This window comes from Panthera leo, chromosome A1 (genome assembly GCF_018350215.1).
Source record: "Panthera leo isolate Ple1 chromosome A1, P.leo_Ple1_pat1.1, whole genome shotgun sequence".
NCBI classification, from domain to species: Eukaryota; Metazoa; Chordata; class Mammalia; order Carnivora; family Felidae; genus Panthera; species Panthera leo.
Window position 1 is genome coordinate 19,136,496 of NC_056679.1, and position 23,337 is coordinate 19,159,832.

Below are 23,337 nucleotides of genomic sequence, written 5' to 3' on the forward strand. Positions count from 1 at the left end.
TAATAAGTAAAGTTTTGATTGCCTGAGTCATGTTAGAAGATATATCTGTGTTATCAAATTATAACAGTACACTATATATTCAGACTAGATATATAGAAATATATGTAAACATGTAGAGATCATATGTTTCCTTTTGAAAACAGGAGAGAAGAAAAACTTTATATCAAATAGATTTAGGAAGTTACAACAGATACCTGAGATGGGAATTGAAAACAACTTAGATTTTGACAAAAAAAAAAAAAAAAAAAAAAAAAAAAACCAGTAATTTAATATTCCTGAACAAAAAATAACATGTTGGTTGAATAGTAACCATACTGTGAAAGGAGTTAAACTCTTGTTAAGATTTCTGATGACATCGAGATAATTTAACACAACCGAAAGAGACCACTCAGGTTTTGTTTTTACCTCCAGAGGCGCCTGCAGTATCCCAGCCAGCTGTTTGGCCAGCTGCATGTGGTACTGTGTGCCCGAGCCACAGGTCTCCCTGGTAACTGGGTTAGCTATTCCCATGCTCAGCAAATAGGATTTAAACCTGATGGTCTATAATAAGAGGAGAAAATGCACAAAAAGACTAAAAAGCAGAATTAGTCTTTCCACCCCAACATTGAAAATCTTTCTATCATAAATTCAATGCTACTCAATTATATCTGTATCTACCCATTTCTTCTACTGTGTTTTGATAGCGTGAATTCTAAGAAAGTGGATTTCCAGTAGTTCCCTGTGTGAAGCTAATTCTTCTTCTTTTTTCTATCTTGATATCTCATACTCCACTGAGCTCATGAGTTTGGTGTGAGAAGTGGCTAGGGAACAACCATGCTGTATTTAATGCCAACCAAATGATAGAGCCAAAAACTTAGAAAGGAAAATGGCTGTGACCAGATTGTACTGAAATTTACCGAAACAAGTATCAAATTTATGGATATGTATAAAACAACCACTCCTTCCACATTTCCATATCTCTCTTTTCCACACTCTAAGAGAACGTACAGAAGTATCCTTTAATCCTACTAGAACCAACAAAGTTTTTATGGTTGACTTTTTCGTTAGCACTTTCATATACCTGCAAGTCCTAAAAGAAAACACTACATTAAGAAAGAAACTGCTAAACCACTGAAACATCACTGTGTTATTTGTGTAACCTGGTTTCTAATGCCTTAAAAAAGCAATCTATTTACCTCATCTTCTGTGATGTCACCTTGCTTGTCTTTAATCTTATTAGCAATTGATTTTGATAACTCCACCATTTCCTTAGCCTGTGAAGAGAACAGTAAAAGACTGAAAAAAAAAAAAGTCCCCAAAGTGCCTTGCTAACAAAACACAAGTTCAAAACTTACATGATAATTGGTAAGAATTTAATAGGTATAAATTACATATACCTTGACCATTAGCTTGCTGAGGTCTTCAAAGGCCTGAAATGAGAAATGAGTTTTTGTTGGAATCTAAAGATTAAAGATGTTTTTAAGCAATGAAGCACTCTGTTTTCTTCCCTTTGACAAAAATTTATGAAAACTTCTTACAGATATCTATTTATATAAATATTTACATAAGTAATAAGCCTATCTTATTCTAAGGATTCAGTTTAGCTAAGAAACCATAAATTTTCCAAAACAAACTGCAAAAAACAACTTTTCAAATTTTCAAAGAAAAAGGTTATGATTGATTAAACAAACAAAAGGTGACATAAGTAATAAATCGTTCAGAAAATATTGTTTACTGTTCTTTCACATAAGTAAGAGAATTTGTCACTGGTTCTTGCCAAAACCATTTCCTGATGGGAGGTCAAGAATCAAAGGCATTGTAAAGCTTTCCTGGTTGAAAATGGCAATGTGCAGCTGCCAGAATACTTCTTTGGGCACAACAATTTTGGCTTTAATAGCAGGTGTGACTTAACTGAAACTGTAAACCTCAGCCTCTAAATATTGAAGAGTTTATACTTGTAGCTTGGGATGTAGTGGATATCACAAAAGAAAAACATTCAAATACCACCAAAATATACCTAAATAAAACCCATTAATTGTTTGATTTACTACAATGAATATCCACTTCAAAGGCCTCTTCAAACTTTAATCAGACATATTTATAGTAAATTTATTTCATATCGCCGAAAACATACTTCCAATGAAGAACATCTGCCAAATGATGTGCACAAATGTTATTTTTTAAGCCAATTAAGCAACTTCGCATTAACTGAAGAATCTTTTGGTCGATACAGAATAATGGTCAGCAGATTCTGATAAGCCCATGCCCATCGTAATCACATACAGAAAAGTATCCCCCATCTGCAAAAGGATTTTGCTAAAAGAATAGAGTGTTGTGTAAGATTCTTATGGCCAGACTTACTAAGGCTAATACTGAGAACAAAGGGGAATGTGCACACACCTAACAGGAATTTCCTCAGATAAACAAAAGGCTTAAACACTGGATTCTTATCAGCAACAGCCAGCAGATGCAGGAAACCTTTTGTGGGAAACTCGGGGCACCAGCTCTGAAACTAAGTCCACTCTAACATTTAAATGGAGGGCAAATCACACACCAACCTAGTTTTCAAAAATAAAAGACACAAACACTTTACACACTTAGAGTTTTACTTTGAATATACAAAATATTTACAGATTTCTTTTACCGGGGTAGGGAACACTAGTAAGACAACACTTTAAAAATTTTATATGGTAAATCACTTTATTTACTAGGTTACATTTCCATAGAAAAAATATGCTAAAAGTAATAGTGATTCCACACAGAATACATCAATTAGCCCTGTTGCTTACAGTCTGTAAAAGACAAATACAAATATTTTAGTGTCTTAGAAGAATTATCTATATTTTAAGTAATCATAAAACACAAATGAAAGCTTCCTCACATCTATCCATATTATTATTCTAAAATAAGCAATCAGCCAATTATCCAAAAAAAGAGGTAGAGAAACTACCTACAATAAAAGCAACACATGTGCAAATGCAAAACAGATGATTTGCCCGTTCTGCTATCTTATCTGCCAGTTTATAGAACTTTCTAACCCTCTACCAAGTCCACAGTCAAATTTCTACTCCAATTAAAAAAACAATGACATCTGCTTTAAAAGTACCCTCGTATGCTGATTTATAGCATTATTTCTTGTTTCCAGTCATTAATTTGGTTATCAGCTTTAGTAACTATTAATATATTCTTGAATATTCTGTTTTGGTTTTCTTGATTTTGTACCTTTACATATTCTGTTCCCTCTACCTGGATCCTCTTATCTCTACTAGTCTTCTGTTAGTGCCTGCTAAACTTTCAGGCCTTGACTTCCATTACTTTTGCTAACAAGACTTCCCTGAACCCCAAGGAAGTTAGAGGCCATATACTGTGTTCCTGCTGCAGCCGCCATTTTCTCTAACGCAGCATTTCTCCCGCTGTAGAGAATGCCTGTTTGCTTGCCCGTCTGGTGCATCATCACAATATCTAAAACATCAACCTGATGCAGGGCTTGCACAAAGTGGAGAGCAAGGACCACCTGCTGAATAAATCACTGACCTGCATGAACGAGCACGATGACTGTATTGAATCCTTTGAGCTATGCAACTCCATGGAAATTAGATTGAAACACAGCAGCATTTCATAAATTAAGAAAAACATTATTTTGGGTTTTTTTAATTAAAAAAAAATTTAAGCTTATTTATTTAGAGAGAGACAGAATGAGTGGGGCAGGGACAGAGACAGAGAATCCCAAGCAGGCTCTGTACCATCCGCGCAGAGCCCGACATCGGGCTTGAACTCACAAAACCTTGAGATCATGACCTGAGCGGAAGTTCGATGCTTAACCGACGAAGCCACCCAGGCGCCCCAAGAAAAACATTATTTTGAACACCAAATTAGTATGGCACAATTCAGAAGAATACTAATTCAAAATTAGTTCACTGCTCTGTGCCGTCTCCAGAAGTGTCACACAAGAGGATGACAGTAAATGTCACTGAAAGAGGGCAGTGATAGTACCTTCTGAACGATGAAGAGAGTAGCTATGATGCAGTCGACTACGCTTGTCTGCAAATCAGAAGACTGAGTTCTCATAACCCTGGTTCTGAATCTAGTCACTAGCTCTGAGATGACTACTTCTCTGGATAGAAAAAAACCCCTTTGATGCCAAAATGCTGGAATTTTATGAATTTAAAGATTCTGGAAAGATGGTGGCTATGGCAGCATAGTTTTTTAATCTCTCTAAATCCCAACATGAAACAAGACAGCGCAACTAGATCTCAAAACCAAAAACCCATAGGCAGCATATACTATAAAACGAAATGACAAAATAGCTATAATAACCTCGAGATAGGGGTGCCTGGGTGGCTTAGCCGGTTAAGGGACTGACTCGATTTCAGCTCAGGTCATGGTCTCGCAGTGTGTGGGATGGAGCCCCAAGTGGGGCTCTGTGCTGTCGGCACAGAGCCTACTTAGGGTTCTCTCTCTCCCTTTCTCTCTGCCCCACCCTTGCTCTTGCACGCTCTCTTTCTCAAAATAAATAAACTTAAAAAAAAAAAAAAGAGAGAGAGAGGAAGGGGGGAAAAAGGGTCCAGATAAAAAACAGAGGAAGGGAATAGGGCCAGGAAACCAGAAAGCAGGCCACCACCGCTTTTAATAATGCATCAACACAGAAGAAAAGTGGGCTTTGTGGAATAAGACCAGCTACCCTACACTAGGCCTTCCTCTGAAAGGGCAGCAAAACTAATTTAACGTAAAAAATAGTACAGCAGGGGCGCCTGGATGGCTCAGTCAGTTAAGCATCTGACTTCGGCTCAGGTCGTGATCTCATGGTTTCTGAATCAAGCCCTGTGTCAGGCTCTGCGCTGACAGTGCGGAGCCTGCTTGGGATTCTCTCTCCCTCTCTCTCTGCCCCTTCCCTGCTCACACTCTCTCTAAATAAGTAATAAGCTTTAAAAATAAAAAGAGCTGTTTCAAAAAAAAAAGAAAAGAAAAATAGCAACAGCCAAGCATCAAGGTCAAATGCCACACAAAGTTATTATGAGAAAAAAGAAAATAAGGAGACTAACATTACAGACAATAAAAGCAAGCCAGACTGACATGCTCATAGATCAGATCAAATAACCTTTTATTTCAACATGAGCTAAAAGACGTTAATAAAATGACACAAGCCATCAGTAGACACAATAAGTCAGAAATGAGGTGACAGGATTCATGAAAGAATTTTTAAAAAATCAATTCAGAAATAATGACTATATTAGAACGCAAAAGTGAATAAACACAACAGATAGTATATTAAGAGAAACAAAAGTTTAAAAAGAGGGAAATCTTCTAAATGGAACAGAAATGAAAGAGATAAAAAGGGTCTGAAAGAAAGTTGCGAGCAGTAAAGCTAGGCAGTAGAGCTCCAGCATACAGCTAACAGGAGTCACCGAAGAAAAATTAAAAGCAATTATTAAAAACTATAAAATTGAAAAAAAAACTCCCTGAAATTAAAAGAAACAGCTTCTGGAACCGAATTCTGAAAGCGTCCCGTGTACCTGAAAATAACAACCCAGAATGACTAACACATTGACACAGTCTGCTAAAATTACTGGGCTTTCTAAAAAAGGGGGAAAAAAGCCTTTGGGCATCTAGGAAAAATACTGACTTTTACGGTGGTGAAGAATTAGATTAGCCTCCCCCTTTGACAGCAACACTTCATGCCAGACACAAAACTGAAAGTAACCGATTAAAGGCACTCAGGGAAAGAACACGTGAGCCAAGGATTTTAAATCCACCAAATGACTTCATGTACAAGGGATACAAACATGCCAGAACTCAGGGAATACTGTTCCCGTGAGCACTTCTGAAAAATCTACCGGAGGGAGGTCCACATCAGGACGGGTGGTGTCACACATAGTTACCTGTACAACTAGGACTCACTGAGAGCCAGAGCGGAGAGAGTGCACCCAGTGGCTGAATCTTCAGATACTGCACATCTATGTTTAAAATTGGGAATAATGGGGAGTTCACATACACACACACACAATCTTTTTAACTATTTTAGTAATTATTTGGTAGTGGTGTCCTGACTTTGAACAGGAAGTATCACTATGACCTTATGAGGCACTTGTACTCAAACAAATAAACAAACACCTAGCTCTTTCCACTAAAAAGGACTAGAAATAAATAAAGATCAGCCCAGCAGAGATAGAGTCCTAGCAGGCAGATTGTGTTTTAAAATATAACTTACCACTAAAACAAAACAAAACAAACAGAGATTCTTAGGTAACGATTGATTCCAGATTGGGGCAGGAAACATACAAGATGGTTCTGGAACTTTTGTCACATCAAATAGTAGGGAAGCTATCAAAGTCCACCAGGTCACATCAAAAATACTAAGGGGCCAACCTGAAGAGGCTCCCACTGGCCAAAGATGGGACAATGTGGGCTTTAAACAGGATAATAATTGTAACTGATTGAAACCCACCAAATATGTTACAATTTATGAGTTCACAATAATATGTAAAAAACTCCAATGAGTTGGCATTGGAGGATAAGGAACCAATTCATTATGCTGATGATAAAGAAAAAGTCATTTATCTTGCCCCGTATGAGTAGTCAAATAGATGAAGGGAAGCAGCTCTTCAAAAAGGATTTCAACTAATAAATAAAAAATAAATCCTAAAATATTGCCATTTGTAACCACCAAAGAACCAAAAGATCTATGCACCGAACGTGAACAGCTGCTGACAACATCAACAAAGACATGATGTGCCTCCTGAGGAAAGAATACAGTATCACCACTAATCTTATCAAAGGGATCAAAGAGAGGTCGGGTGAAGCCTCTGGATCCAGCTGCCAATTTGCAGGAAATACACAGAGCCGAGGAACACGTACAACTTTACCATAAATGTGAGATCAGCAAAACCTAGACCACGGGCACTTACTAGGCCAAATGACCTTGGTTTCTCAATGATAACCTATATTTTCAATTTAGTGGGCCAAGAATTGGTACTATGATGGTTAATTTTACATGCCGACTTGATCAGATGATGAGGTTCCCAGGTTTTGACGTTATTGATGTGTCTGTGAGGATGTTTCTAGATGAGGTCGGCATTTGAAATGGTAGACTTAAGCACAACTGCTCTCCTCACTGTGGGCGGGCATCACCCAATCCACTGAGAGTCTGAAGGAACAAAAGGTCGAAAGGAGAACTCACGTTTTCTTTCTCTGCCTGACTGCTTAAGCCAAGACAGCAGTCTTACCCTGCCCTTGGACTAGACCTAAACCGTCAGTGCTCCTGGTTCGCAGGCCTTCATACTCAGATTAGAACTTATATCACCAACTTTCTTGGGTCACCAGCTTGCAGTTGGCAGATTGTGGGATTTCTCAATCCCCACAATCAAACAAGCCGATTTCTTATATTAAATGTCTTTGGGGGCACCTGGGTAGCTCAGTCAGTTAAATGTCCAACTTCAGCTCAGGTCATGATCTCACAGTCCATGAGTTCCAGCTCTGTGCGGACAGCTCAGAGCCTGCAGCCTGCTTCCGATTCTATGTCTCCTTCTCTCTCTGCCCCTACCCTCCCTCTCAAAAGTAAATAAACATTAAAAGAAAATTTAAATGTCTGTGTGTGTGTCTGTGTATGGAAAGATAGATGTATATAAAGGTATATATTGATATCTACATCTATATATCTCCCATTGTTTTTTTCCCTCTGGAGAATCTTTTCTTTATTTTTTTTATTTTTTTAATTTACATCCAAGTTAGTTAGCGAATAGTGCAACAATGATTTCAGTAGATTCCTTAATGTCCCTTACCCATTTAGCCCATCCCCCCTCTCACAACCCTTCCCGTAACCCTCTGTTTGTTCTCCGTATTTAAGAGTCTCTTATGTTTTGTCCCCCTCCCTGTTTTTATATTATTTTTGCTTCCCGTCCCTTGTGTTCATCTGTTCTGTGTCTTGAAGTCCTCATATGAGTGAAGTCATATGATACTTGTCTTTCTCTAATTTCGCTACATACACACACACACACACACACACACACACACACACATCATCTTCTTTAGCCATTCATCCATCGATGGACATTTGGGCTCTTTCCATACTTTGGCTATTGTGGATAGTGCTGCTATAAACATGGGGGTGCATGTGCCCCTTCGAAACAGCACACCTGCATCCCTTGGATAAATACCTAGTAGTGCCATTGCTGGGTCATAGGGTAGTTCTATTTTTAATTTTTTGAGGAACCTCCATACTGTTTTCCAGAGTGGCTGCACCAGTTTGCATTCCCACCAGCAGTGCAAAAGAGATCCTTTCTCTCTGGAGAATCTTGATTAATACAGGTATTCAATAACTATTTGCAGTTTAGACTTTATGTGACTGATACATATCCTTGAAATTCTATGAACAGCACTAGTCAATGGGATTTAACTTAAACACTATTATTAAAAACTGAAGAATTACTTCATAGAGTAATTTCATAAAAATCCGAGACCATCTTTATATAAACACAGGAAAACAACTGGTATGTTCAGATGTATTAACTAACCACAGAGTCTAATATGCATAACTGGTTTCCTTAATTAGAATTCTTCCCCTTTCACTTGAACTTCCTCATATATGATGAAGGTTCAAAAACACTGTTATGCACATGCTCAGCGTTGTTCTCCTAGTGGAAATAACGGACTGGTTTGAGCCATTCTTACTGTCTCTGTGTCTGGTCCCCGAGTGGTCATCAGCATAAAGCTGTGTGGTATCTAACCAGGTTAACAGCCACAGAACAGCATTTTTCCCTCAACTAAGTTAACCAAACAGCCAAAATAATTATACAGAGGACCCTGAATTCATTAGCAGTATTATCCAATCAACTCCATCTACACTTTAAAACTTACACAACAACACACCATGTTTTCTAACATCAGAGAAAACAAATTTGCACTGTTTTTATTTCTTTTTGGAAAAGGCTTTTTAAAACATGGTTTGGCTAAATTATGCCACCCAGAAGAAGACCTGGAATAAGAGACTGTGGCTTCAGGCAAACTAAATATATTCCAATATACAGAATGGAATTAGTCATCAGCTACATCCAAAAGAATAAACACAAATGGCTGAAAAAGACAGCTGACCGGAACTTATGTTAAGAGTTACCTCAGAAATGTTTTTGTCAGTTTCTTTCCTTTTTTCTTCCAACTTCCTTTCAATGCCTACAATTCCCACAGCCCTTATTCTTCCTGGCTGAGAAACAAAAGTAGAAAATAAAACATACAAAATAGGAAGGACACAATCTTTTGCAACCCACCATAATGTGTTTTCAATGGTGGAAAAGGACCCACAAAGAACCAAAGAAAAACAGCATACAATTACATCTAGTTTCCTTTCAAAACATTTGTCAGTTTCTTGTCATACATAGTGATCTTCAAATCAATATTAAAAAAAAAACTGTATCTACAATAACTGGCATATTTTACTCTGTATTTTAGATAGAAATTAAATTCATTTTTGTTCTTTGGTAAACTATTATATACGTATCATATTTAATAGGGTCTCAAACATGCAAGAAATTATGGTTAAAAATTCTGGTATTTGACCATTATTACACAAAGTACTTTCACACATTTGAGTGTCTGTCCACAGTTGGTGGTTAATTTAGACTGGTCTGAAAAACATCACCTAGAGGCACTGTCTGTTCTCTGATGCCAGACTGATTAGGAAGAACAGAATGTAGTGAATGGAATCTAACTGTGACCACCCCAAGAGTTACTCTGGTAAGTAGTCATTTGTTTTTGCTAAGTATCTACTGTGTGCAGAGCACTAAACTAGGTTCTCTGAAAATAAAGGTTTTATCAGAGTACCATTTTGTTTCTCACAAGTTCTATAATCATAGAAATCTTTTCCCTTAATGAAGATGCAAGTACAGAATTGAAAACATTGGGTTAAGAAATAGTTCCAACAATACCTGGGGTCCTCTATTTGTCGGTAAAGCTTGGGAAACTGGCATATTCTCCCATCTTCTCTGTGTCATTTCCTCAGACAAACGCCTATAAAACTGTTGCGCACATACATACACTTTAAATGAGTCAGTCAGGTTATAGTATCCTTATACAAATTATTACTTAACATTTCTTTAGTTGAAAGGTCTGTTCAGTCATTGCAAAAAGCCTAGAATTCTCAGAGACATCAAAAGAAACCAAAGGAAGTTCTCTTCTTGGATCAGCTTCAGAAAGCACAAAGGAAAAAAAAAAAAGAAAGAAAGAAACTGACCTTCTATTTAAGTGAGCTATTCTCAACAAAGAGATGAGTGACAATGAATAAATAGACTTACTTTAAACAATCCTGCATATGTGGATTGTTTTCAATCTATAGTGAAACAGACAGAGTGCCAAGAAAAATATACAACCATTATCCATGAAGGAAGCGGAGAATAATTTGTCTAGTTAAAATGTGAAGCCAGAAATGAGAGCCAAAACATCACTACACTCACAGAAAATCAACTATATTTTTTACCGACAGTGAGCATGACTGCAATTAGTCACTTACATTTGCTTAGTGCCTACTGTGTGAGGAGCACTCGGTGAGGGGTTATAGAAAAAAAAAACATAAATAATTTAGGATATCAATGGGGGAGATAAACATACCCTTGTAAATGTCTGAGGAATACTTATATAGTCACTTACTAATCAGAACCTGTAAACTATCATATCATGGAGTAAGTAGGTAAGTGATTAGATCTATATGGAGTCCGTAAAGAAAGACTGCCTGATTTAAGGCTGATGAGCTATCAGATACCAAGATAGTTTAACATTTCACTGCATTATACTCTGCCTCCTTAACCAAACCACTGAAAAGTTTACTAGTGGCCTAATAGCATGACTTAGCATATTGCCAGCTTCTGGGTTTTCCTTGTGACCACACCCTCCTGCTTCCTGTTCTCACTGGAACCTAAACTTCATTTTTCTACTGATAAGGCTTAATCTATTAGAAAAATTTTGTTGTAAAAATATGGTGAAACCTGGTATGTTGTACAATACGGATTTCCACCTTATTAACAAACAATAAAAATACACACAAGTACACATTTCTAGTCCAATTTTATGCATAAAAAAGCTCACCTCAATCTGGCCATGTTCCTTGAAGGAGAGTTTGATGTAGGAGTTCTTACTACTCTGGAAAGGACCAGGTTCTTTGTTAGGTGGAGCAGGGTGAAGATGAACCACTATTTTGGCACTAAGGAATAAATGTAATGAATTTAATCACCTTTAAGCATCACTAATTCTATTTTCATAACCTTTAATATATTTGAGTTCACTTTTAAAATTCATGTAGAAACAAGGGACATCTTGAAAGGAATTCTTTTATATTTTTTATTACATCAGTATTAATGAACCTTTCAAAAATACCTCTACTTATAATTTATAAGCTACGAACCAAGACGTTCAAGTTACGAGTTCTATAGATTAATTCAGAAGGTGGTTTCAAAAATAAGTTCAAAATAAGTTTGTAAAATTTGGGATAGTTCATTACATTGGCTTATGATTAGGGTTTTCCATGGACAGAATCATCCCCAGAGGTTACCAGGGGGGCCTCTAATTTCTGCCAAAGCATACTACCTTACTCATTTGAAAACAAAATGTGAAAACTTATCTGTATAAAACCGGCTAGCTGACATTTTGTTAAAACTCTGTCCAAAACTAACATTCTACAGTATAATTTTTGGAAAATGCCACTCAATCAACAGCATGATCTAGAAGATAATCCAAGAGCAAAAACAATTCTCAAAATGTTGCTGCTCTAGAAACACAAACTACCATAATCTTTATGACTACCATTATGTTCTATGCTAATAAAAATATCACTATATTTGTTCAATTTTATAAGCCTTTATTCCTCTTTTTCCCCCAGCCCGCTCAATAAACAATCTTCTTCCGAAAATTAACAAAACCAAAGCACTCAGTCAAAATATCTTGGATACCTAGCTTAGAGCCTTTTGTCAAATGAAGGTTAAAAATCCCAAAGTCAGCATAAAATATTCAGGCCAGTTTTTAAGTATATTCATTTCACAGGTCATTCAATTGCCATATTTCAAGTTTAAAAACCACCAAATCAAAGAAGCATCTTGGGTTATGAGATGTTTGGTGTTTTGGTGTGTGTGTGTTTTTTTTTTTTAAGAGATAGCACCATGTGTGTGGGAGGGTCAGAGGGAGAGAGAAGAGAGAGAGACAGAGGAAGAATGAATCTTAAGCAGACTCCATGCTTAGCACGGAGCCTGACACAAGGCTCAATCCCACTACTGTGGGATCATGACCTGAGCTGAAATCAAGAATCGGACGCTCAACCGACTGAGCCACCCACACGCCCCAGGTTATGAGATGTTAAAAGGTGAAACGATAAATATATGTGTGTGTGTGTGTGTGTGTGTGTGTGTGTGTGTGTGTGTGTGTCTTTGAATCAATGAAATATGGTAATTGCTTGGGAGGGAAGAGATGAGAGCTAAAGAGAATGTTTGAGAAAAGTTAACCTGGCATATTATTAAATTCTTACTCACTGGACATGGTTAAAAATAAGACACTAATGGGAAAGTAAATATTTTAAATATTTTTGTTACAGTTTAGATTCCCTTGGAAGACAGCAGAGGAAAATTCAAATGATCTGGAACACCTTAAAGTTTTACTTTGTAGAACTTAAAAAAAGTAATACATACAAACATTGAATCATTATGTTGTACACCTAAAAGTCATACAATGCTATATGTAATTATACCTCCATTTGAAAAAAAAAGAACTTAAAGAGATGGAGACAAATGACGAGGGGAAAAACAGAAATTAGACAAATAGCCTACTCTAAAAATCTATGCCTTTATTAATCTTTTTGAAATGTTGGTCAATTTCTTTTATGTCAAATAAGCAATCTTTCATGCTAGCTACATTATAATTAAGGGACACATTGCATTTCTAGTGGAGTTCAACATCCATTTAACCTCTACTGAAGTTAACTATACTAATGCTCAAGATGGGCCCACATGGAAAAAAAAAAGTTATCAGCAATATTTGTTCATAACTGCCCTCAATTACATGTACTGAAAAAATAAGCCCAGAATTTTTTATGTACTTGATTAAACAGAAACATTTGAACATTTGACTTTAAATCAGGGTGATCACATGTCCCAGTTTGCTTAAAACAGTCCCCATTTTATGCTTCCTTGGTCCAATTATAAACAGCACCCCCTATTACTTTTATAAATGTCCCATTTTTGACAATAACTATTATGATACTTCTATTCTGTGATACTATTATGATACTTCTATGATACTTTCTATATGTGAAAAAGTCAAAGTGGAGAAACTTAATTGATCAACTAGAAATGGGAGTAAGGGGCGCCTGGGTGGCTCAGTTGGTTAAGTGTCCAACTCTGGCCTAGGTCATGATCTCGCTGCTCGTTTGAGCCCCGCATGGGGCTCTGTACTGACAGCTCAGAGCCTGGAGCCTGTTTTGGATTCTATGTCTCCCTCTCTTTCTCTCTCTGCCCCTCCCCCACTCTGGCTCTCTGTCTCTCTCAAAAATCAATAAACATTAAAAAAATTTTTTTTAAAAGAAAGTGAAGTAAAGTCAGTCATTTTTCTCAGATGAGTCCTTTCTGATTTTAAGTACTACATACACAGAGGTGCAAAAGCAAATGTTTGTGGAAATACATGCAGTGACAGCTGGCTGACATTGATTTATTTTGATCCAAGGATATTATATAGCAAACCTTGGTACTTGATTTGTGCTTTAAGAATGACTTCCATTTACCCATGAGTTTAATGTAGGAAAACACCTTCTTAGGGGAGCTCCTGACCAATGACCACTATTTACAAAGCCCCAAACCACAATCATTAGGTTCACTCCCACATATGAAGTCATGGCACAGCAATATATCTACCAGGCTAATAATAATAGCTTGACTGGAATGTTTTTTGTGAAAAAGACTGCAGTATATAACACCTCACCTTTTCCCAATTCCAGCTGCCTGTTCTTCAATGAACACAATCTGGGAAAGAGGAATGGCCATGCAGCACTCCTAGGAGGAAATCAACAGAAAATATGACTCTTCAGACTCATCAGAGGGGGTACCTGGATGGCTCAGTCAGTTAAGCGTCCAACTTTGGCTCAGGTCATGATCTCACGTTTGTGAGTTTGAGCACCGGGTCAGGCTCTCTGCTGACAGTTCAGAGCCTAGAGCCTGCTTCGGATTCTGTGTCTCCCTCTCTCTCCCTGTCCCTCCTTCACTTGCACACTCACTCTCTCTCTCTCTCTCAAGAATAAACATTACAAAAAAAAAGACTCATCAGAAATCCTTGTTTTATAGCATTTAATACAGCATCATATACCTTTAAGGTACTTAATAATAAAAACAATTTTAAAAATTATAATATGAATTTAGTCCTTAAGTAAACTGAAGAAAAACTGAATGAAACAGTACTGTGGTGGCATTTTGCTGCATAGAAGAACACAAGAGGTTGCAGAGAAACTGTTCTCCCTCTCTCTCTGCCCTTCCCCCACTCACGCTCTGTCTCTCTCTGTCTTAAAAATAAATAAACATTAAAAAATTTTTTTTTTAAATGGGGCGCCTGGGTGGCTCAGTTGGTTAAGCATCCAACTTCGGCTCAGGTCATGATCTCACAGCTTGTGGGTTCGAGCCCTGCATCGGGCTCTGTGCTGAGGGCTCAGAGCCTGGAGCCTGCTTCAGATCCTGTGTCTCCCTCTCTCTCTGCCCTTCCCCTACTCACACTCTGTCTCTCTCTGTGTCAAAAATAAACAAACATTAAAAAGTTTTTTTTTAAAGAAACTATATCTACCTTTGTTTTTACAGTAGGTACATCTTTTTAAAAGCACTACTTATATGAAAACTTTTTATATATATTCTTATAGGGAAGACAAAAAAAACCCAGAACAGGTAAATCAAAACCTGGAGTATTCTATATGGGTGATTCTGTGGTTCTATATGGGTGGTTCTATATGGGTGAGACACCTGTTCTGTGTCTCCCTCTCTCTCTGTCCCTCCCCACTCATGCTCTGTCTCTCTCTCAAAAATAAACATTAAAAAAAATTTTTTTAATAAATAAATAAAAAGTAAAAGAATTAGACAACATTAACAGTTCTAGGGTGTGCCTTACCAACAAGGTCAATATCCCCATGAAAGGAGATTGATTCTTGGGGCTAAAAAGAGTCAGATTTTACAATAGTTAGTGGCCTTTAAAGAGCCTCAGTACAGTATATACTTTGCCTATAAAATAAAAATGTCATGGTGGGGGGGCAGCAATTATGAAAATAACACAGATTGCTTATTTTACTGGCAACACTGAAATTTGCACATACACACACGCACACTTTCAAGTTAAAGCTCTTTGGAATAAAAATAGCTTTATACATGGAACTTGTTTTCTCTTCCTAGAAATGAAAAAACAGGGAGGTTTCTCCTCTTGCTGAATGACTTTGAGGCCATTCTTATCAGTATCTAGGTTAAAGTATCTACTTCCCAGCAGACCCATACTCCAGATTCTCAGTCAGGAAGTTTGTTTTGAGGACCCCTGACAACAGGTGGGAGAAATACTGCCGTTACGCACGGAACATTCAGGTATGCAGTAGGCTGACTGGTGTTTAAAAATGGAGTGACCATGAGTCTCTCTCTGTTTAGCAACTATAGCTTTTCTGAGCTGAATGAAGGACAGCCTCTATCTGCACTCCATTCAGAGAGATCATATGAGACACTTCTTGACATCGTGAAAATAGAAATTTAAAAAAAAATTTTAATGTTTTATTATTTATTTTAGAGAAAAAGAGAGAGAGAGAGAGCAAGCAGGGAAGGGGCAGAGAGAGTGGGAGACACAGAATCCGAAGCAGACTCCAGGCTCTGAGATGTCAGCAGAGAGCCTGACGCAGGGCTGCAACTCATGAGCCGTGAGATCATGACCTGAGCCGAAGTCGGACACTTAACCAACTGAGCCACCCAGGCACCCGTGAAAATGGAAATTTATTGCATCTGTTTAATTCTGACAGACAGACAGACAGACAGAAAGAGACTTCAGGGATTTAAAACCTACAACAGATTAAAAAAAAAACAAAAAACCTTTATCTTACATGATTTTTCTGATCTCTCCAAATTAGTCGGTGTGTACTAAGAAGGAGCGTCCCAGCATCAAATTTTATCTAGAAAGACAAGATCATCACAAAATATTAACGATGTATCACTTAATGCAGTCCAGATTTTCTTCCTCATAAATTACACACAAAAAAGTTAATCATATAAATAAACATTTGAGAATTAGGCTTACCACAAATTAAAGAGAAGCAATGCTATACGCTTCATAAGCTGTATATATACATATATATATATACAGCCCTGATAAAATGAGGAAAAAATTGCAAACAACCAAATGAGTAACAATAGGGTAGTAGTCAAATCAAGTATGATACACTCATACTGTGGAATCCAAGCAGAGGTTAGGAAGAATGAGGTATAGCTCTATGGACTATCACAGAACTATATGACAGAGTTAGTGGGGAAAGAAGAAATTTACAGCCTATTACATATAATGTAATCAGACAGAAATAATCTCCATATCCCAAACTTCATGTGAGATATATGCATGTGTCTACACACACATACACACCCACACACACACACACACACAGTAGAAAAAGATATAAATGGAATATTCAGTGATCTGTTAACAATGATTATCTCAAAAAAGTGTGAGGAAATGGGAAGAAGAGAAGCAGAGGCCCCCTTTTTTAAACTATCCATTTCATTACTGATTGAATTTTTTACCGTGAGATTGAATTTGTATATAACACTCATATAATTTTTTAAAATAATTTTTAAATAATAAGAAAATAGACATAAACCTACAAAAATAAGTGTGGCTGGAGATTCAATCAATGACACTGGGACAACTGGGTTCTCCAGTAGAGAAAAAAAATAATAATAATGATAATGTTGGATTTATACCTAATATACTTAACCAAATTAAATTCTAGATCAAATATTAGAGTTAAAAAAAAGAAAAATTATAAAAGCACTAGAAAAAATGAGAGAATTAAAAAAAAAATTTTTTTAACGTTTATTCATTTTTGAGAGACAGAGAGAGACAGAGCATGAGCAGGGAAGGGGCAGAGAGAGAGGGAGACACAGAATCCAAAACAGGCTCCAGGCTCTGAGCTGTCAGCACAGAGCCCGACACAGGGCTCAAACTCACGTACTGCAAGATCATGACTTAAGCCGAAGTCAGATGCTCAACCGACTGAGCCACCCAGGCGCCCCGAGAATTTTTTACATAATGTAAGAGAAGGTCTTTCTAAGGAAAACACTAAGCCCATTAGCATTAGAGGCAAAGATTTATAAAGTGAACTCCACACACACATGCACACAAATTCCTTGTAGCAAAAAAACACCAAGGCGAAGACGGCAGACTGGGGAAAATAACTGAAACTCACATCAGAGACAAAGGGCTAATTTCTGTAACGTATAAAGTACTCTTACAAATCACTTTTAAAAAATAGCCTGTAATCCATCAGAGAAATGGGCAAAGACTATTAACAGAAAGTTCATATAAAAGGAACTACAATGACTCTTAAGCACATTAATAGATGCCCAACCTTGCAGATAACAAGAAAAAAGCCAATTAAGAGAACATGAGGGCAGTCCATCCAGGAGATTGGCAGAGGTCCAAAAGCTTGGTAACACCGTGCAAGTGAAATGTTAGCGAAATAAGCACTTGCACACCTTGTTGGGAGGGACAACCTCCACTGAGGGCAATAGATTAATCTATCAAAAATACAAATACACATATCCTTTGATCCAATTTATCTACAGGTGAATCCACACGTGCATAATCATACACTACTAGGTTATTCATTGCTGTTTGTGAAAAGCAAAATATAGGAAATAAGTTAAATGCCCATCAACAGAGAAATATACATCCACACAATGAACTACTACTCAGTGATTACAAAGAAATCAGGAGGCTCTATCATAGTAAAGTATTTGATAAAATCTAAGATGCCACTGATTACGAAATGCATCCTGATTCTGGTTGTTAAAATGTGTGTGTGGGGGGGGGGGGTGGGGGGTGGGGAATGGACATTTAGAATTGATGAAATATGGTAAATTCTCCACACAGATGAAGTGAAAAAAGCCAGATGCAACACTCTGTATGCAGAGCATATTACAAATTTACATCTTAAAAAAGGAAACACAATTTATACAAATACCTATGCATGATACATATGCACAGCTCTCCAGAATGATGCACTGGTTAGCCTCTGAGGGGGAACTGAGTGACAAAGAGACAAAGGTGAAAGGGAGACTTTTAACTTTATACTTTTTGTGGTTTTTGAATTTTTGTCATGGGATTGTATCACCTACCCAAAATATAAATGTAAAAAAATGTTTTTAAAAACTGTAATACAGGGGCACCTGGGTGGCTCAGTCAGTTAAGCATCTGACTCATGATTTTGGCTCAGGTCATGCATGAGCTATTACTGAGTTCGAGCCCCGCGTCGGGCTTGCTGCCGTCAGGGCAGAGCCCACTTCGGACCCTCTGCCTCTCCTCTCTCTCGCTCACTCACTCAAAAATAAATACACATAAAAAAGAGATTTTTAAAACTTCTTTTTTGTCAATGAGTAAGATTTCCCTTTTCCAAAAGCAAGTACTTTATCAACTTGAGTACCTGGTGCTACGTTACAGCACAACAGTTCTGATTAAGCAGATGCACTTTCTCTCACTGAAATTCAAGCATAAGGATGTAAGTTAAAGCTGAAGGCAGAGTATATTCCATTACCGTGTCAATTAACAATGTGCGCATGTAATGCTGATGCTCCAAGTGAAGAAATTGTGTAATAGTTCCCTTCAGGGATTCCAAGGGATTATGAGCTGAACCTGATAGACAAGTTTAGGCTGGTTTGCTCCAGCCACTCAGAGCTAGAACAATTTTAACTACTTCAAAGTTGATGTAACTTAGGCTTTTGCTGGACAAGCTCTTACCCTGTTTTGTTTTGTTTTTAGTCAACATTTTTCTTTTATAAAAGTAATACAGTGTAGAAAATTTGAAGAAAAAAATGGAAGTCTAAAAAAGAAAATGAAATCACTCATAATCATACCAGCCAGGGTGTGTGTATGTGTGTGTGTATATGTGTGTGCAGGTGTAAATAATCTTTAAATAAAATGAAGCCATTATATTTGTAGTTTTATAAGTAGCTTTTTTCAGTTAGCAACCTCTCATTAGTAATTCCTCATGCTGATTAAGGCATATCCCATTTTAATTAACAAAACCCTACGGTGGTCACTGAGATTGCTTCCAATTTTCCCTATACGTAATAATATATAATATATATAATAGTGCTGAGATGAGCATCCTCATTCATTATATGTTTATGCATCTCTGATTACTTCCCAAGGGTAAATCCCTAAAAGTCAAACAGCTAGCTGGAAGAAAATAAACATTTTCTAAGTCTCCCAGTATATGTTGCCAACTTGCCACTTTATACACTACTAACCTGCTTTCATTATTATTTAAATTAGCTGAGGCTATAGAAGCTTTTGTGAATTTAAACAAATGACCTGTCTATGCTACTTAAGAAAACATACTGTGTGGTCATAACGGGCCCATGAAAACTGTGCCTGTAGAAACAAGCAGGTGCTCATTTATTCACAAGAGACGCTTGGGCGGTGGGAAGAGCCCAGTCTACTCTAAATGTGTCACCTCAGATGGGTCACAGTTTTCTCAACTGTCAACTGAGTGCCCTCATCTTTGGGAGGATTCACTATATTAAGCATTACATAAAGAGTCTGGCACTGGTGACTGCTACATTTGTGAAAGCATTGTAGCACAGTCAATCAAGCAGAGCCTTTGGGAGTCTGATCAACAGAGATTTAACTCCTGTCTCTCCTGATAACCAACTCTGTGGGCAAGTCACTTTCTAAGAGTTATTTTCTCATCCATAAAATACTCACCTCATATGCCCAGTAATAGGATTAAATGAGATTGTACGTAAAGCTCCTGGCACATAGTAGGTACTCCTATTATTCAGGTCTTTTTTTTTTTCCACGTATTTCACACCCACGATGAGCCAAAAGATAGAAGGATGAGTAAGGCACACTTTCTGCCCTCCAGGAGCGTCCACCTGGCCTATGAGACAGCCACGTGCATGCCTGCCTGAGGAACGTGTTGGGACGCAAAGCTACGAAGGCTAAGCAGTCTGGACTGGAGTGTCCTAGCCCAAGGGAGCCAGGGAAAGACACTGAAAGGGAACTTGACCAGATCTGGAGGCTGATAAGGAGCTTCCTAGAGTCTTCAGACTGCATGAGGTCTGGAAGCTTTCCAGCAGATGGAGGAAGCCAGGACATGGGACTTCCCCCTAGGAATCAGTCTAGCCCTCAGTCACACTGGGGACAGCTCAGCAAGTGACTCATTGGATGCAGCTCAGGGACCACAGCGGTGAGCAAGCTTGTCTGAGAGCTCTGCTTCCATTTCAGGACACCTACATTCCTCCCTCACTACCCCTCAGCCTTTAGAACAGTTAAGAATTCTCCACGAGATCAAAGGATCTTAACTAAATTCTTCCCAGTACTTTTTTTGTTAATCCTCTGATAACCATATCTACTTGTCCATTAAAATAGGCAAAAACAAAAACAAAAACAAAAACCTTAAAGGAAACACTAGAATTCACTGATTGAGCAATGGTTTTGCATATACAGGTCCTAATGGTTTTGACTTGTTATGGTCTTAAACGGACGTGGTTGTATTATGTGCCGGCCAAGATGCTCCTAATTTGCATACTGGAGTTACATACAACAACAGAGGGTGGTGTTCTGCAAAAGTGTGACTTCCAGCATGGACTGTCTTTAGGGGAGTTTCTGAAGACCAATCTATCATTGTCAGCATTCAGTTCTGAATGCTGAAGTTGATCATGCTTCCTATTTAAAACAGTTCCAAGGGTGTAACCTTCATTCAAAAACCATTTAGCTTGTCACTCCGACCAAGAGATGCAAACCCAATTGCGATCAAGTTAACCAAAGTGCTGAGGCAGGAAATGGAGTAAAACCAAGCAAGTTATTTAAGAAAAAGACCCTGCCTTGATAAGAGAGGAAACAGTACGTGGAAAATGCCCTCAGGGAGGCAGAGCACCTGGGTCCGGTGTCATGTCAGCTGCGCCTGTAGACAGCTGGGTAACCCCTGCCCTCCATGACCTAGGAGGAAGGAAGCCTCGAGCTTCTGCAAGCACCGACCAGGAAAAGCTATGGGTCAAGGAACAAATGCAAAAGTACGGAAGGAAGTTTCATCAGTAACACCACAAAGAAGATGAGAGAGCAGGTGAAAACTTCTGGAAACTAAAAATCCTGGTTAGAATAAGCGGGTTTTGAACATTTTTCTGATCAGGACCAAACTTCCCCAGAAGATACGGCCTGACAGCATTGGCAAACAGCTGCGGCTGAGGCCAGCAAGTCTGTTCAGGGTCACGTCCACCTGGGACAAAGCCAGGGCACCTGCTTCTCCTGCACGGAGCACCCCTCCCTCTCCCCTACTCGCCCCCCCCCCCCCCGCCCCTTTAAATCCTTCTGGCTTCGCCCGGACGGGGAGGATAGGCTTCGGGATGTGAGTCTACCGTCCTCCCAGGCCGCCTGCCTCCTGAGTAAAGCAGCCTGTCCCCCCAGCGCTCGTGTCTGGAGTACGGATCTTCCCGCGGGGCGCCGCCCGGGCTGAGCCGAGCCGGTTCCCCGGGAGGTAACAGTCGGACGGAAGTCTCCACCAGACGCTCACGCCGGGCTAGTAACACTTGTCTCCATTCGCAAGCTCCTCTCCCAAGGTTTGCGCCCGGGTGACAAGGCATGGCCTACCACATCACTTCACTAAACAAACGCTCAAGACTCCTTCCTTAAGTCATTCCAGGAAGAAAAAAAAGGGGGGGAGGGCGCGGAAAGGCGACCAGTGAGACCCGGACACGCTTCTCAGAAACCCCTGCGGGTCACTGCCCGCCGCTCGCTGGGGCAGACCGCACGCCCGCCGGCCGCACCCGGCTCGGCGAGGCACCCCGGCCAGCGAGCCGGACAAAGGAGGCACCGGCCCGGCGCGGCCCGCCGTCACCGCGCCGGATCCGGGCCCGAGGAGCAGGCACCCGGCCAAGCCGTCTGCCGTCCCCGCCGCTTCCCTGAGCGCGGCCGCCCAAGCGCCGAGGCGTGCGGACCCGGCACCCGGGCGGAGGCCCCTCAGGCTGGCCAGACCGCGCACCCGTCCCCGAGGCCGCCTCTACCTTCTCCTCGCCGTCGTAGATGCGCACGCCGCGCTGCTGGATCACCAGCGTCTCGTTGATCTCCAGGAGGCCGCTGGTCCACACGAAGCGGTCCATGGCCGCCGGCAGGCCGGCCTCCGCCGCTCGCCCGCGCCGGCGCTCCGGGGACGCGAGCCCAGCGCTGAATAGCCTGCGGCGCCCCCTGGCGGCGGGCGGGGCGGAGGCGGGCAGGGAGGGAGCGTGCCCGGGAAACCTGGGGTCGTGCGTGGAGCGCCCCCTGGCGGTCAGTCGGCCGGTGGCCCGGCGGGGTCTTGCAAGGGAGGCCAGGACGCAGCTTGGACTTCCTTATCGTGCATTATCCCTTGTATTTGTGCCGTTTTCTTGTCACTGCCCAGCATGTTGCCACGTTCGTAAAAGGCTGTAAATAATACTGGAACTTTTCTTTCCAAATGAAGATTTGTGGCCTGAACTGTTCTCTCCACACTGTATGGAAGTACTACCTTGGTTCCCCCCCCCTCCTTTTTCCCCATTAAAACCATTTTCATTTAGGGGTGCCTGGCTAGCTCCGTTGGTAGAGCATGTGACTCTTGATCTCAGAGTGGTGAGTGCAAGTCCCACACTGGAGTGGAGCCTGCTTTTAAAAAAAAATCATTTTCATTTAAACATTTTCAGTATCATGAGTTTACTCTAGACGATATTTTAATGTGTACATCTTCCATAATTTATCTGTGCGTTGGTCCCCACAAACCCTGGCGGCTCCCACCTGCAGGGCTTCTGTCGCTACCCCTTTCCTTTTATTTATACACTTTGCATTATTTGTAGTGCTACAATTGATATATTTTTTGGCTTTTAGGATTATTTTCTTAGCGGGTCTTTCCAAAATAGAATTATTGCTTTAAAGAGTTTGCACAAATTTTAGCTTGCTACATATTGGGGACTTATTTAACCAGGATGCAGTGCCACCAGCAAATTGGTCTTTTTCCCAGGCTAAGTAGCTCTGTCTATATTAGATGTTATCACTTTTGTTATGTTTGCTACTTGATAGTGATTTTATTCTTTTATTTTTCATTTACTGATGAGGCTATTTCTCAATGCCTTTTAATCGAAAGAAAATCCTTGTCCTGAAGAATGG

At 39.5% G+C, this 23,337-nt stretch overlaps 1 protein-coding gene across 1 annotated transcript in view; it reads right to left on the bottom strand.

The window, feature by feature from the left end:
• VPS36 (vacuolar protein sorting 36 homolog) overlaps window positions 1-22,349 on the bottom strand; it is a 30,252-nt gene extending 7,903 nt beyond the window's left edge. The window contains exons 1-9 of the mRNA XM_042907263.1: window positions 22,227-22,349; window positions 16,055-16,123; window positions 13,924-13,994; window positions 11,050-11,164; window positions 9,897-9,986; window positions 9,089-9,175; window positions 1,377-1,409; window positions 1,176-1,253; window positions 406-540 (exon numbers count right to left, since the gene is read on the bottom strand). Coding sequence (XP_042763197.1) covers window positions 406-540; window positions 1,176-1,253; window positions 1,377-1,409; window positions 9,089-9,175; window positions 9,897-9,986; window positions 11,050-11,164; window positions 13,924-13,994; window positions 16,055-16,123; window positions 22,227-22,322 — 774 coding nt within the window. The 5' untranslated portion in view covers window positions 22,323-22,349. The remainder of the gene's footprint in view (window positions 1-405; window positions 541-1,175; window positions 1,254-1,376; window positions 1,410-9,088; window positions 9,176-9,896; window positions 9,987-11,049; window positions 11,165-13,923; window positions 13,995-16,054; window positions 16,124-22,226) is intronic.
• Window positions 22,350-23,337: the final 988 nt, after the last annotated feature.